The sequence below is a fragment of the Acipenser ruthenus genome, chromosome 2 (assembly GCF_902713425.1).
Source record: "Acipenser ruthenus chromosome 2, fAciRut3.2 maternal haplotype, whole genome shotgun sequence".
Classification (NCBI taxonomy): Eukaryota; Metazoa; Chordata; class Actinopteri; order Acipenseriformes; family Acipenseridae; genus Acipenser; species Acipenser ruthenus.
Genome location: NC_081190.1, coordinates 37263820 through 37280533, shown reverse-complemented (window position 1 = coordinate 37280533; position 16714 = coordinate 37263820). Strand labels below are relative to the sequence as shown.

The 16714-nt window shown below is 36.2% G+C and overlaps 1 protein-coding gene across 5 annotated transcripts in view; it reads left to right on the top strand.

Annotated features, from left to right (window-relative positions):
* The window catches only part of LOC117972622 (WD repeat-containing protein 7-like), a 218604-nt gene that overhangs the window by 5084 nt on the left and 196806 nt on the right, over positions 1-16714 (top strand). For 3 of the 5 annotated variants that reach the window (XM_058995394.1, XM_058995386.1, XM_058995415.1), the window contains exons 2-10: positions 333-504; positions 9156-9262; positions 9737-9815; positions 9930-10104; positions 11210-11286; positions 11702-11821; positions 12358-12503; positions 13047-13149; positions 14456-14581. In XM_058995394.1, the coding sequence (XP_058851377.1) occupies positions 346-504; positions 9156-9262; positions 9737-9815; positions 9930-10104; positions 11210-11286; positions 11702-11821; positions 12358-12503; positions 13047-13149; positions 14456-14581 (1092 nt within the window). In that variant the 5' untranslated portion in view covers positions 333-345. The remainder of the gene's footprint in view (positions 1-332; positions 505-9155; positions 9263-9736; positions 9816-9929; positions 10105-11209; positions 11287-11701; positions 11822-12357; positions 12504-13046; positions 13150-14455; positions 14582-16714) is intronic. The other 2 variants (XM_058995407.1, XM_058995399.1) reach the window with 1 other exon arrangement.

Sequence of the window (16714 nt, the reverse complement as noted above, 5' to 3'; positions counted from 1 at the left end):
GAAACTTCAAAATGATATTGCAAAAGTCTACTGGAAGCCATAATAGTAGTACAGTATTTCATAATAGATTTCGAAATGTCACTTTTTTAAATGTCAGTTTTTCGTTAAGTAAATGGAAAACTACAAAGCGGTATGCAATTCAATATGTTAATGTAACTTTATTCAGCAGGTTTCATTCGACTTTATGACCGAAATTTCTTAGGCCTAATTCTATAGGGTTATGCAAAACTTTTGGTCATAGCTGCACAGTAGAAATTTATAGAACCTCCAATCAGGTTTTTATTTTTTAGTTTCAAATTCTTTATTTTGTTTTCTGGTTTGTGTTTTGACAGGCCAGAAACAAACATGGCAGCAAACAGCCTGGTGCTCCCCATTGTTTTGTGGGGCCGCAAAGCTCCCACCCACTGTATTTCAACATTGCTGGTTATGGATGACCTGGCGACCATTGTCACAGGTTGCCATGATGGACAGATCTGCCTCTGGGACCTGACTTTGGATCTGGAGGTGAGTTGTGATTGGGACATTTTGAGATACAGTACAAAGGTTTTAAAATGTGTGAACTTTAGCTATGTTGTAAAAAAAATTGAATTTAACACAACCAGTGTCAAGAGGCACGTCAAACATAGATGTTGGCCTAGTTTTGTGTTTCTTAGTTTTACTAAAGATCCAGTATCATCAGTAGTTTAACCTTCATAGTGTTGTGCATGTATTGTTTGTCAATTATACACAATTCTACCTTGTTTCTGTGCTGTGTTTTATCATTTTCTTTTTTTCCAATTTCAGAGAGACCCACTGGTTACCTAAAGATAGTAAATCAAAGCGCTGCTTAAGAATAACACTGATATATTTTCAAAAGACTGCAGGAAAAAAAAAATAACTTTCTCAATGCAATAGAAGTTACTTGTCATTCAAATACTGCTACCTTGTCAGTGCTGTAGAACGATAGGCGGTTAGCTTTTCCCCCCCCCCCCTAAAATAACTAGTAGCAATATAAGGCAAAATCTTAGTCATGTTCATCATTTGAAAATTATTTCTTAAAAGGGCGACTTACAGTTACAAAATATCACATTACAAAATATCAAATTACAGATAAGAGCAGTTATAAACTACAGTACAATCATTATAAAGTAAGATCAAATTCAAATAAGAGCAAAATAAAGAATACAGTAAATAATTACATTTAAGAGCAAATTTGACTAAGAGCAGTCAACTTATAGTAAAGATATTTGCTTATAAGAGTAAATTCCAATAAGAGCACATAGTAAGTACAATAAATGGATAAGAATGATTTCAAATAAGATCAATTACAAAAAATGTGAAAACTTTACACATTTCTAAAATCCCCAAAGTAGTAAGTACACATGCCGATTTGGATGAAGAACAATTAAATGAATTGGAAGATAAATAAATAAATAAAATAAAAATTTTCAGGACTGGTTGAAACAAACAAACGAAAAAATGGTCTCGGCTGTGGGAAAATGCACATCTCAGGAATGTGCAATTTTTGAAAAAAAACTTGTTGTCCAAGGGACAAAATGCTAGAAAAATCTACTTGCCCCCTACCCGTCGCACAAAACACACACAAACTATTAGAATATAACTTGTAGGATTTTGGTGTTATTTAATGAACACAATCAATCAATTAGTGTAACGGGCAGGTCTGGTAGCTTGACTGGTTCACTAAATTCTTTAAGAAGCACAAAAGGTTCCCTGTCACCCCACCTCGCCTCAACAAATGTATAACATACTTGTTCATTTCAGTGCAGTTTGGAACACATTTGCTACTAAATGTAAGTAACATACTAAGAGTACAACTATAGTAAGCAATATTTGGAGTTATTCAAATATAAAAATAGCTTCTGCCTGTTTTTTCTACTCTTTCTTTATAAGCTGAATTCAACTCCTGATGTACAGGTTTTTTTAGTTGGTTGCATCACAGATCTAAATCATTGCCAACTCTTACTGCTGCTTTGTGGAATTCTGGTTTTTCTTGACGTTCTTTCAGTTTTGTAATTGGTAGGGACTGACGTTCACTTCTGATATTTTTTTCTTTTTTCGTATGACGTCACTGAGAGGGGCATTTGGTGTCTAAAGGGCGGAGACAGTTTACAGTCTGTATCTCCCCTTCTACACGCCCTAAAGTGCTTATCTGTAACTCTTTCGAAAGCTAAGAATTGGGAATAATGAATCGCTTTTTAATGTTATAGGGGTTTTGTTTTAAAAAAAAAAACAAAAAAAAAACTTTATATACGATTTTTAAAAAAATACTTCTGGAATGCTCTGTGTGTGTGTTTGATTGCGTGCAGGGCAGGAGATGGTGATCTGAGATCCCCCTTTTATATTTTTAATTTTGTTACTGTTATTATAATTATATTTGTTTTTATTTTATTTTATGTCCTATTTTGAAAATGTTTCTCTGGGCGGAGGCGGAACAAATGTAAACGAGTTACACGCATCTGATGCCTAAATAACTTAGGTGTAATTTCAATATTTATTATTATTATTATTAGTGTACTTTCCCTATGTTTTCTTAGTTTCCTTGTGTGTAAAACGCTACAAAATGTTGAGTTAGTTACCGCCATACACATAAATAATTTTCTTTTATCACAAACAAGATAATATTACGTTTCCAGTTTCATTTCACAGCTGACCTGCATTCACCATTTTGGCTCTTTTTTGTATATACGCATTACAAAACCCTGTATAGCTCTGCAACTATACAAGTAATTTCAATTCTGATTTCTGATTTGAAATCCTTGTAAACTTGCGCAGCTCTTGTATACTCTAATTTGTTTCTACTTCGTTTAGGACAAATAGTACATTTGTATGTTTTACAAATATTATTTATTATTATACAATTTTTAATATGTTTTGGGAGGCATGGCTTATATGTTAAAAACTATAACACATCCCACAACCAAACATATTATATCATTGGAAAGGTCTACTTAATGCTTTTCTGTTGATATATTTGGTTTTAATTTCTGATTTACGGTTACCAAACTACAAGCGCTAACACAAAGATGACATATATTCACGCCCAAATATGGTCATTCCCCATAGGCGGCATAGGGTTAAGTAAGGTGTGTGTATTGTTTAAATTTTTTTTTTTTTTTTTTTTTTACATTTTGACCATTTTTTTAAACTTTTAAAATGCATTCCACTGCCTCCAAGATGGCTTCACATGGACCTGCATGTACCGTTCAAACTACATTTCCCATCATCCTCCTGCTCACATATATAACTGAGATGGATTTACCAGTGAGCAGGAGGATGATGGGAAATGTGCTTCTGAGAAATACATGATAGGCTATCTTGGAGCTATAATAGAAACAGCCAGAGAGCACTGCAATTTAAAAGTGAAAAAAGTGGCCAGGATGTAACAAAAAAAAACCAACTAAAACAATATACACACCTTACTTAAACAGCTGTAGCAACACATGGGAACATGTAACACAGTAAAATAAAAAGGCCCTTATATACCCTTTAAGTTTCAAAGATTAGTCTGTGCCTTGCCAGAGGCTTGCTTGGCAGCCATTTCTGGATTTCTTTATAACCACAGTAGATCAGCTAACCAATCAGAAGTGATAGAAAAACACAAAAAGACATGTCTGCACATTATCCACCGCTCTCCAACACAGAAAATATCTGAGACGACATTGAATTTATTTCTATTCCTCCCGTCCCTCTGTTCTGCTCAAACAACAGCATCTTGCACTGAGAGGGAAAAAAAAAGAATTTAGTGTTGTCTCAACACTGCCTCCTGCTGGATCATATCAAAAATAAAGATGTACTTTTGCATGTTTCAATGAAATTAATTTACTCAGGTATGATTTGAAGAAGGCTGTGCACAGAGAAGTCCTCGGAATTTGAATGAAATGGAACAATCTTGCATTGAAGAATGGTCAAAAATCACTAAAGAATCATGCCAAAAGCTCATTGACAAATATCCTAATCGTTTAAAAGTGGTTATTATTGCTAAAGGTGCCTCAACTAGATATTAATCTAATTTTCCTTGTCAGGGTACGAATGCATTTGAATTAGCATTTTTGGAGTTTTTCAAAAGAAATTGCTGAAAAATAATTGTAGACATCTATTTCTTGTAACCTTTTTTTCCTCATTCACAAAAGCAAAACTTTTGCTACAAAACATTTTTGTTTGCTTTTGAGAAATTTCTAGACATTATAAATTACCATTGGGGTATGTAAACTTTTGACTACAACTGTATAAATAACACTGTGTAACAATTTTTTATTTTTTTTTGTTCCTGGGTATTAAGTGTCATTTCCTAATTGCTTATGCCTCAAAAGTATAGAAAATGGCTATTATTCCCCACAAACTTTGCTTTTATGACCAGGACAGTGATATTTTGAAATTTACCTATTTTCCAGAACATTCCAGATAGATTCAGTGCTGAGTAAACTTAATAGTAGTAATATAAATAGTAGTATAAATACAGGGGCCTTAAGCCCACCAGTTCAGTTTAGTTCCAGCTGCCTAAGTGGATACATATCTGCATTTTTCTGAGATGGCATCAAGAGGCTGCAAGCATCCGGCAGACGCATTTTGCTATGTCTGCGGCCAATTTATCAAGACAAGAGCGAAAAAGTACTCCGTGGAAGCATCTGCTAAGATGTGTGAGGCCTACAAGGCATATTTCGGCATGCCTGTCGGGGATCAAGACAAACCCTGGGCACCTCATTTCACCTGCGAGCACTGCAAAAAGATTCTGGAAGGTAAGATGGACAATTGTTGCTCGGAATTTATGTTATAAAATTTGTTAAAATTTTTAAAATTGTAAAAGTTTTTAATTTTAAAATGTTTTACAATTTTCAATGTTATTGAAAAAATATATCATATATGAAAAATGTTGCGAGAATCTCTTAACATTAGTCATGGGTGAAATAAATGTATTTTTGTAGGATGGTACAGAGGGGAAAAGAGAGCCATGAAGTTCGCTATCCCAAGAATTTGGCGAGAACCCACTGACCACTCAAGCAACTGCTACTTCTGCATGGTGGACCCTTCCAAGCGGACCGAGTTCTCTGTGGGGAGGAACAACGTCAAGTGGGAGCCACTGGTGTACCCCCGGAAGGTGCTGATGCCACCACTGCACATCAAATTGGGCCTTATGAAACAATTTGTCAGAGCTCTAGATAAGGAGTCAGCAGCCTTCAAGTACCTTCAAGACTTCTTCCCTAAGCTGCCTGAGGCAAAGGTCAAAGCCGGTGTCTTCGTCGGACCACAGATAAAGAAGATCCTGGAGTGCAATGAATTCCCCAAGAAGCTCACTAGTAAGGAGAAAGCGGCTTGGAACAGCTTTGTCGCAGTGGTTCGGGGCTTCCTGGGCAATCACAAGGCCTAAAACTATGTGGAGCTGGTTGAGACTCTGGTGAAGAACTACGGCACAATGGGCTGTAGGATGTCCCTCAAAGTCCATATCCTTGTTGCTCATCTTGATAAATTCAAGGAGAACATGGGAGCGTACTCGGAGGAGCAAGGCGAGCGCTTCCACCAGGATATACTGGACTTTGAACGCCGCTACCAAGGACAGTATAACGAGAACATGATGGGAGACTACATTTGGGGGCTGATTCGTGAAAGTGATTTACAGTATAATCGTAAATGTCGAAAAACAACTCACTTCTAAATCTTTTGTAATCATTTTTGTATTACTTTAGTATAAATACATGTTAATTTGGATTCATGTGTTGTTTTTTTCTGACTTTATGTGAATGAAAAGACACAAATTCGCCCGTTTTCTCATTGGAAATAGGTAAGTTTCAAAATATCACTCTCCTGGTCACAAAAGCAAAGTTTGTGGGGAATAACAGCCATTTTCTATACTTTTGAGGCATAAGAAATGAGGAAATAACACTTACTACCCAGGAACAAAAATTGTGTTACATAGTGGGCTGCTCCGATTAACAGATTAATCCACTTTTTCAATCCACTGCTGGATGAAGGCCTCCCCAAGATTCTTTCACAAAAGCCTGTCTGGGAATATATATATATATATATATATTCCTTGTTTGTGTTTTGTGTGTTTTTTTAATAAAGACACTTTGTACTTAATTACTAGAAGTAATTTATTGTTAAGAGTTTTATTTCAATGCAGACTATTTTAAGGTTCTATTTTTTGGACAAGAATTGGATATGTGCTTTAAAATAAAATGATTCCGTATATGAAGTATGAGTTTTATATAAATTGTAGCCTGCCTGAGAATTGCCAGAAGCACATGAACAATAAGTATGGGTTAAAAAAAAAAAAAGTGAATCCGCAGTGCTTGTTTGTGAATGTTGAATAACGTACCAATCTGTCAACCGATTTTTTGGAAGGTAAATCTATATAATAAATGCAATATTCCATGTTTGGAGCAAGCCGGGATGGCTATTGCTATAGCAAGGTGATCAATAAGGAATACAATATTATTATTTTTTTTTTATCCGTTAAGTATATTCCATGCAGCGTTGGAATTTAAAATAATAATAATAATAATAATAATAATAATAATTCTGTTTCTGTCTATTTGCTTCACAGCCATATTGTTTGTGGTCAATAATAAAAATAACAATCATTGTTTTACACTTTTACTATAATTGACAAATTGTTTTAATGGTCTAAAAATAAAAAGAAAAATGTCTAAAACTGATAGGCCATTGAATTAATTCTTCCCAGATGACACTGCTGCACGTGACACCAGGCAGACCATGTCCTAGTAACCTGAGCAGCTACTGTGTAAAAGTTAGCTCGGGGAAGCTCTTGAGTGAGAATAACAGGTGCATACTGACTAATTGGGTTGCATTGTGTCCTGGAAAGAATAATTCCGTGACTGCAACCAGAATGTAAACAATAGCATCAAGCTTCTGGATAGATCAGAGTTGCCTGAAGCTGTTCATAATGCCGAGAAGTACTGAAAGCTACTTCTGATGATCTGGAAAGATAGGAAGCAGCAAGGTCCAATACATCTTATGAATTGTTATAACTTATATTGATGTGCTCTTTAAGTATTTAGAGGATTAAACCCATATATACTGTGTGTGTATATATATATATATATATATATATATATATATATATATATATATATATATATGTATATATATATATATATATATATATATATATTTAACAAGGTAGGTCTAATGTATTACTTGTATTGTAACGCTTGAAATGTTTTTGAAATGTTTTTGCCTACGATTGTAAGTCGCCCTGGATAAGGGCGTCTGCTAAGAAATAAATAATAATAATAATAATAATAATGTATGTCATTTACAGACATGCTCAAATTTGTTGGTACCCCTCCACAAAAAACGAAGAATGCATAATTTTCTCTGAAATAACTTGAAACTGACAAAAGTAATTGGCATCCACCATTGTTTATTCCATATTTAATAGAAATCAGACTTTGCTTTTGATTTTTTATTCAACATAATATTGTAAATAATAAAACAAATGAAAATGGCATGGACAAAAATGATGGGACCGCTAACCTAATATTTTGTTGCACAACCTTTGGAGGCAATCACTGCAATCAAACGTTTTCTGTAGCTCTCAATGAGACTTCTGCACCTGTTAACAGGTAGTTTGGCCCACTCTTCCTGAGCAAACTGCTCCAGCTGTCTCAGGTTTGATGGGTGCCTTCTCCAGACTGCAAGTTTCAGCTCTTTCCATAGATGTTCGATAGGATTCAGATCAGGACTCATAGAAGGCCACTTCAGAATAGTCCAATGTTTTGTTCTTATCCATTCTTGGGTGCTTTTAGCTGTGTGTTTTGGGTCATTATCCTGTTGGAGGACCCATGACCTGCGACTGAGACAGAGCTTTCTGACACTGGGCAGTACGTTTCGCTCCAGAATGCCTTGATAGTCTTGAGATTTCATTGTGCCCTGCACAGATTCAAGGCACCCTGTGCCAGGCGCAGCAAAGCAGCCCCAAAACATAACCGAGCCTCCTCCATGTTTCACTGTAGGTATGGTGTACTTTTCTTTGAAAGCTTCATTTTTTCGTCTGTGAACATAGAGCTGATGTAACTTGCCAAAAAGCTCCAGTTTTGACTCATCTGTCCAAAGGACATTCTCCCAGAAGGATTGTGGCTTGTCAATATGCATTTTAACAAATTCCAGTCTGGCTTTTTTATGTTTTTCTGTGAAAAGTGGAGTCCTCCTGGGTCTTCTTCCATGGAGCCCACTTTCGCTCAAAAAGCGACGGATGGTGCGATCAGAAACTGACGTACCTTCACCTTGGAGTTCAGCTTGTATCTCTTTGGCAGTTATCCTTGGTTCTTTTTCTACCATTCGCACTATCCTTCTGTTCAGTCTGGGGTCGATTTTCCTCTTGCGGCCGCGCCCAGGGAGGTTGGCTACAGTTCCATGGACCTTAAACTTCTTAATAATATTTGCAACTGTTGTCACAGGAACATCAAGCTGCTTGGAGATGGTCTTGTAGCCTTTACCTTTACCATGCTTGTCTATTATTTTCTTTCTGATCTCCTCAGACAACTCTCTCCTTTGCTTTCTCTGGTCCATGTTCAGTGTGGTGCACACAATGATACCAAACAGCACAGTGACTGCTTTTCTCCATTTAAATAGGCTGAATGACTGATTACAAGATTGGAGACATGTGTGATACTAATTAAAGAAACTAATTAGTTTGAAATATCACTATAATCCAATTATTTATTATCTTTTCTAAGGGGTACCAACAAATGTGTCCAGGCCATTTTAGAATATCTTTGTAGAATAAGCAATAATTCATCTCTTTTCACAGCTTCTTTGCTTTATTCTATGACATACCAAAGGCATGCAAGTATACATGATAAAATAGCTTTTAATTTCATCACTTTTCAGGAGGAATGAAGCATTATTTCAATGAGCTGTAAGGGTACCAACAAATTTGAGCACGTCTGTATATACTAGAGCTGAAGGCAGGGATTCAGGTTCTGCTGGTCTTCAGCAGATGATGACTTGGACCCCCTTTGGTGAAAACGATGGGGACAACAGTAAAAAATTTCCCCCCACATCATCAGTTGTTTTAAAATTGTCATGTGATGTGCCATGCACAAACAATATTTAATCGTGATGTATTTCATTTCAGATATAGTATATGTATGGTATCTCCAGAAACACTGTAAATTTGTTTCTGTCATCTGCAGATCAGTCCTAGAGCTCTTCTTTTTGGCCACACTGCTTCGATCACCTGTCTGTCGAAGGCGAGCTCTGGAAGGGATAAACAGTATATTGTTAGTGCCTCAGAGAGTGGGTGAGTGTCTGCAGAATTTCAAATTCTCACAGGTTCCTGTAGAGATTCTCTTAAATGGTATACTGTCATTGCCTTAAATATACTGATCCATCCTCTATTGTTCTTGAGAACTGATCTCGCAATCTTTGTTGATTCCATGACAAACAGGCTTCAGTTGGTTCAAATAAGTGCAGCACATGTTTGCAACCTGTAATTTTGAAATAGTAGCTTGTTGAATGCTGATTAGGTGAGCATGAGCTCTGTTGTTTGATCACCACTTAGCCCTTGGCTTGTTTAGTGTGTTCATTTCATAATAAAAATCTTGGGTGCTAATTTGAGCTAATGTTGTGCCTTTAGTTTGCAAGTCTTTTCTCCCTTATTTAAAAAAATAATGCCAGTTTTATTTTCGAATTGGACACCAGAGTATAATGTCGCTATCTAGATTTCACTTTGATAAACTGTACTGTGTATGGGATTAAATATTTTTTCTTTCAGTGAGATGTGCCTGTGGGATGTTAGTGATGGCCGATGCATAGAATTTACTAAGCTAGCCTGCGCCCATACTGGAATACAGGTAACCTACATTTTATACAGTATTTTCTTGTCAAAATAAAAAGGTTTGATCTTCTCATTCAAACATATATTGATTGATTGATTGATTGATTGATTGATTTTATACTTTTTACAGTTTTATCAGTTTACCATTGGTACCCAGCGAGAAGGAAGGCTGCTGTGTCATGGACATTACCCAGAAATCTTTGTGGTGGATGCCACCAGCCTGGAGGTCCTTTACTCTCTGGTGTCCAAAATATCTCCTGACTGGATCAGCTCCATGAGTATTATTCGGTCTCACAGGACACAAGGTTGGTGGAAGCATTTGCTGTGCAGTAAATCACAGGAAAATAGGGAACTGAGCCTCGTAAAATAAAACAAAAAATATGCAGCACCGGATAATGTCACTTTGTAATGTTGCTGTGGGGGTAAAAGAAAACATACATGTAGGCAAATATGCGTTCCTAAGCATTAATAAGCACCTTATTTACATTTGCCTTAGTAAATGAAGAGAGTATCAGAATCTGGGGATATACAGAGGGACCGGTCTCATTTTTATTTTTATATATACTGAGCATCAAAAGAAACGTATCACTTATATTTGAGCATCAAAAGAAGTGTATCATTTATATTTGGATAAAGTTCACTAGATGTGATCGAAAAAAGACAAACTGTTTTAGAGCAGGTGGAGTGACTTTTTATTATGCTGATTAACAATTGAAGATGCTGCAAAATGATCTGTCGATCTTGGGCAGGTGTTGTGACTGTTGGTCTCCCAGTTTGTCGTCTGTCATTGACAGTGTTTGTCTGCTTATACAGTCTTGCCAGGTTTGAAACTGCTGGCTGTGAGCACCGAAGATGGCGAGCCACAGTACACTGCCCTAGTCCAGACTCCAACATGCCGATTGCACGAAGGCACTGCTCTCTTGACAGACGTGGCATATAGTTTTTTTCTGTGATTTTCTTTATTGCTTTTATTCAAACTTGCAATTCAACAGCTGAAATCACTCAGATCAACGTCCAATCAACTGTCTCACTAATTAGGTTATTAAGTGCATATGTGTCAGTCATAGTCACTCAAGCGTGTCATGGTCAAGGGTGAATGATCTAGTGATTAAAAAGAAACCAAAAACATTTCGTCAATGTCCATCATTTGTATGCTTTATTTTTTTTCGAAAATGTAGGTGTTATAATACTGATAAGTTTCTTTTGAGGCTCAATATATATGGTGGATGACGGTCTACAGTACTTTTAAGATATAATTGTGTATATCTAGCCTTAGGGGAGATATTTGTTACTGTACTACTTTCAAGATGTTTTCTTCATATCAAGTGAAATGTATTCCAAAGAGCTTTCACTCTTTCAGTAAATGTGAAAGTCTACTGCTTTGCACAGCTTTATATTTCTTTCTTGCAGAGGATACAGTTGTTGCCGTGTCTGTGACCGGGATATTAAAAGTGTGGATCATTACTGCAGATGTCAGTCGAACGCAGGTATACAACACTAATTACACAGCAGTATTAAGCCATTGTAAAAGCAAACATCAATGGAGCTTTCATTACATTAATCTTTTCACAGTGTGTATCTGGGGATTATAACCAAAATGTGTTGTTTTTATTTTTGGGAGGGGGGTAATAGAGATGGAGATCAGGGCAGGCTTGGAGTGTAAATAGTACAGTGAGGTTGAGAAGTGTTTCTTTAAAGCCAAAAAGAATGCATATAATTGTGCATGAACAGAACAGCAGACTGCACTTACATTTAGTAAATATTTACCAGTGGAGGGGTCTTTAATCATCTTTCATTGCTATACAATAGTTGTATGTGTGTATGCATACAACATTAAACATATTTCTAGTTTGATTACATGTGTTCTAAGCTTAATGTTGACATAGGCTGATTGTTTTACAGGACACAGACCCCATCTTTGAAGAAGAGTCCAAGCCGATTTATTGCCAGAGCTGCCAGAGCATTTCATTCTGTGCTTTTACCCAAAGGTCCTTGTTGGTTGTCAGCTCAAAATACTGGAGGGTAGGTTGAAGGCCAGCAAACTTGTAAAATTATTTAGTGAATGCAGATACCTACACTACCCTTCTATTTGACATTTTATCTTCCTATTCTATACAGATTGCATTTTTTTCACTTGTCAGTTGTTAAATGCATTCCTTGGATTATTGTTTCATATACCTGAATGTTATGTTGAAAATTAATGAAAAATGATGTTTTTATATTAAAATAAGTAAATTATTTGTACAGTGTTATCCCTTTATATAATGCTGCAGTCGGGCCATAAGTAAGAGACTGCACAATTTATGTTCCTCCTTATAACGAGAAAACAAGTGCTAAGCATTATGGGGCAAATGGGAACCACTGCTGTATAACCTGCTCTGGGATATACAGGTTCCCTTATAATGAGGGAATACTGTCGTTTTCTTGGGTCAGGTTTAAACTATGACCCCAACTGTGGAAACGTAACAATTGTATAACACAATATAACCTATTTGTTTATTTTCCGTGTGGTTATACTCAATATTTCAAAACTTGATCTGTATGTGTGATCTTTACAGGTATTTGATGCTGGGGACTATTCTCTTTTATGCTCAGTGCCCTGTGAAAATGGACAGGCATGGACAGGCGGTGACTTTATTGCAGCTGATAAGGTTATTATATGGACAGAAGATGGATGCAGCTATATTTACAAACTCCCTGCCAGGTATTGTAGTCGTGATAACGTACTTTCTGAGATCCAAGGTCACTTGGGGACTTTAATGATCAGAGCTAATACTGAATCCAGTGAATCAAGCAGCCTCAATATTTAAGATATGCAAATATAATGTTAAATTTAAGTCCTAACGTACAATGCTGTATACTCTCCATGCTGCAGCAGAATTTGTAAATAAGTGGTAACTGCTATCATATTCAGCGTTAGTTTTGATGCCACTAAAAACTGGAAGTCAGAAAACCGTGGAAAATTAAAAAAACTAACAAAGTGGAACTATCAAACTTTTCAAGTTACAGTACGTGTTTACATGTCTTAAAATGATGTTCCTGCATTTCCGTGTCCTTCCCAAGCTATTTTATTTTGTCCCTAGCATTTTTTGCATATATGTAGACCTGTTGATGGCACTACTTAAACTTCCAGATATGTACATCAGCCCCCTGTACAACTTTAAGAGATCTGTTTGGCAAATCTTTTAAAGCCAAGTATTTCTTTGTATACTATTTCTTTTTTAAAAAGTTGTCCTTATGTTTCCAGCTGTCTCCCAGCCAGCGAGTCTTTCCGCAGTGATGTCGGAAAGGCTGCTGAGGGCTCCGTCCCACCCTTACTGTACAATGTGCTGGACAGAAAGGACAAGCAGGTAACCAGATAAGTGCTTTCACATCAACCTTTATCTTCACAACTAGTGGCAGCATACTGTACACTTCACAGGGGTCTTAGCCTTTGTGCATTGGGAGGCACTGACTTGTGTAGAATTGCATCAGGTGACAGTATTCATGGACACCATTTTCATGTACTTGTGATCCATTGAGTCTAATGCAGGATTCTGATTTAAAAAGTAGTAGCATTGTCAGTTTTCTGAGAAGGATTCTGGCAAAAATGGTATTTGTAAGTAGGCTGATGTACATGTCATTTGTACTGTTATCTCCAAATTTAAAGTAGATATCATCTTATTTTATTTGCAAATATTCAGTAAATAATTGTTGACGGTGTGGTGGAGTTTTGTTCTACAATACTGCAATGAAGTTGCCAAAGAAAGTGACACGTTATACAAAAGACTGCTCATTGTTTGTAGTAGTACTGCTCTTTCTTATCTGTTATGTGTCTCGGTATAAGATAAGGTATGAAACATTGAAATGGCTAACATTTAGATCTCTGATCACAGTCTGTTTAATTATCGCATTCCTTCGAATTTAAGACACACTCGAATTTTCCACCCTCAATGTAATGAAAAAGTAAAACATCAAATAAAGATGCATTTACAGATACAACCTCAATTACGCATATAAGAGCCATTTATACAAAGGAATACTACGTTTTTTGCAATTGGTAAAGCATATTGTATATTGATAAATTAACATGCCTGTAACAACAACAACAAATCTCTCCTAGTCATCTCTCCGAGTCCTCTTTATTACTTGATATCTCCCCGACAATGACTCCCGCTTTTTTGAAAATGGCTGCCTGTATGTCATGGATGATTCCTGGTCGGGCAGTAAAGATTTCTTTGTCTTTTCTTGGGCAGTCAGTCACGTTCATGTTTACATACTCTGGTAGTCATGTCTTTTTTTGGCGATTTTTAATACATTCATCACTATGAATTTAAAACATTTTTGAGAAGAAAAAATTGGTTTAAAAAGTGTGTCTTAAATTTGAAGGAATACGGGAATTGTTTTTGAGGACAAAATCCTTTTACATGATAAATCTACATAAACATAACATGCCATTTGTTGACGATGCCTTATACCTTTAATGAATGTAATTCCTATAAAAGGGGACAATAGTCAGTTTTACTCCATGTGCCTTTACTCTATTGGTCATATTATTTTTTCATAATTGTCATACATTCTTTTCTGTTTTTCTGTATGAATGTGCATTAATTTTTTTGGTGTTTTTTGTTTTCTCATTCGTGATTTGTTGCCCCCTTTTCTGGGAGTGTGCCACAGGTAGAGCAAGGGTTTGTGGGGGAAGCCATTATCCAGGTGTCACATGAGCATTTCCCTGACCCTGGGAAAGCCTGGGAGCTCTACACTCCTACTCTGCTGTTCTGCATCCGGCCTCTAGAGGCACCAGTAAGAATCCAAACCAGTTGATCCCGTGCCCTCCTCCCTCCCCTTGTGTGTTTTGGTGTTTAGTTCTGTGCACTCATTCCTTATTATAAGACTATATTATTGTCATCAGCAGAGCAGCATATTTTTGGAAAATGCTGACCTTTAGTTGCCCAATGTTTATCTCAAGACTAGTCTTATGATGAGGATGAGGTGTGCTTTAAAACATATAACTTTTCTAGTCCTTTCTGTATTCTTGTATCTTCTTGTAGCTGGCTTCAAATAGAACTAAAGGTTAAAACATTTTAATCAGATCAGATCATGTGAAAAGTTTTCCCTAAAATGTCCCAATATTGACAAACCTAATATGTTGAGGCCCTATGCATTTGCTGGCACACATGTGTTTTACGCAACCTGCTTTCTCAGGCTGCACTTCATTCCTCCCACGGCAAGGTGGTCATGTAGTCTGCTTAATTAAACCACTTATTGATTAATAGTCTCCCGATTCCTTTAATCATCTCAATTAGTCATTCTATTAACGTGCATTGGCGTGTTGATTAGCTGGCAGCAGCAGCTACAGACATTTTATTTAGTCATGCATCCCTTTACTACTAATACGTCTTATTCAATATTATTTCTTAGAATGTGTAAATAAATAATTGAAATGTTTCAGTTTATTAGTAGGAACACAACAAAAAAAAAAAAAAAAAAAAACAGCACTGATTCCCGGAACAATTGATTTAAAATACTGAACTCATCATTGCTGTAACATATCTATTACAAATATAACTAATAATAATAATAATAATAATAATAATAATAATAATAATAATAATAATAATAATGCAAGGTTATTCACAAGCAGCACATTGTGTCACTTACAGTTTCATGAAAGAAAATATTCCATGCATTAAATGTTCCTATTAAATTTAAGCATCGTCAGTCTGTTAACCCTGCCTTCTTTCATAGATTGACGTTGTTCTGTTGGCCATAAGAAGAAACACTTCTTTCAGCATCTACTAAATTGGTAACAACTGACAAATATACTTTAGCCTTTCGTGATAAATTGGGAAATAATTCTTCAATTTTAATCCAAGATTCATTCAAAGTCATTCTACTGCCGTTTTCTTTTGCATATGGGAGGTATTTGTCCATTTCTGATTTACAGTCAGCATCAAATCCTGGAATAGAATATAATGGGAGGGCTTCCAGTTCCAAACTACACACTTGTTGTGGGTCGAATATCCTTACTGCCATCAGAAAGTTATGAGCTGGTTAAAAAAAAAATTGATCCGGGTTGTAGTAATTAGTCAGTTTTTCAGAAACGTCATGGAAGGTTTTTTACACATAGTTTGTTTATCGCGGTGTCTGTGCTGTGTACTTCTTGTTCCATTGCTCGGTATGTATGTATTTATTAATTCTGCAACTTTATTATATGTTTGATAGACTCTCACTTCACAGCTTTCAAACCACTGAATCAGATCCACCAGTTCCTTGGCATGCGTCGCAATTAGGGAGAGTTAGAACATTTAAGCAATTTCTGGAGGTCATTTTAACACTACAGTGTTTGGTGAAATGTGCATTTCCTTTTCCACAAAGCCTGCGTAAAAAAGGGATGTATTTGGAATGATATTCAGCAGCAGAATACCAAGTGCCCCATCGTGTTATGCATGGCTCAGGTGGCAACTTTATAGGTAAAGTACAGCCTTCTTGTTGGATTGCTTCTGTCAGGTGGTTTTTAAAACGTAGTTTTCTGCTTGGGCAATGTTTAAACCATTTTTTTAACGGTTGCAACCATCTTATCTGCTTTCGGAAAATTATTTGCCCAGATATTGTTGGCAAGGGCTATTATGTGGGCATTACTAGTCAAATGTACCGAATTTTGCAGTAAACCTCAAAGAATGTCATTGTATGCCTTGATCATGTAACTGGCATTATCGGAGACAAATTCAGTCACATTATTAAAATTAACTTCAAATGCGTTTAAACATTTCACAACGCCCTGTGCCACCGATGAATAATTCACAGTGCAGATTAACTGTATCGGCTAATATTACTTTCACTTCAAGGGTATTCGATAGTCCTTGGAAAACAAACAATGTGCAAAACATACTGGTCTTTTTCATTTGTAGACTCTACAAATACACTGTCAGGCAT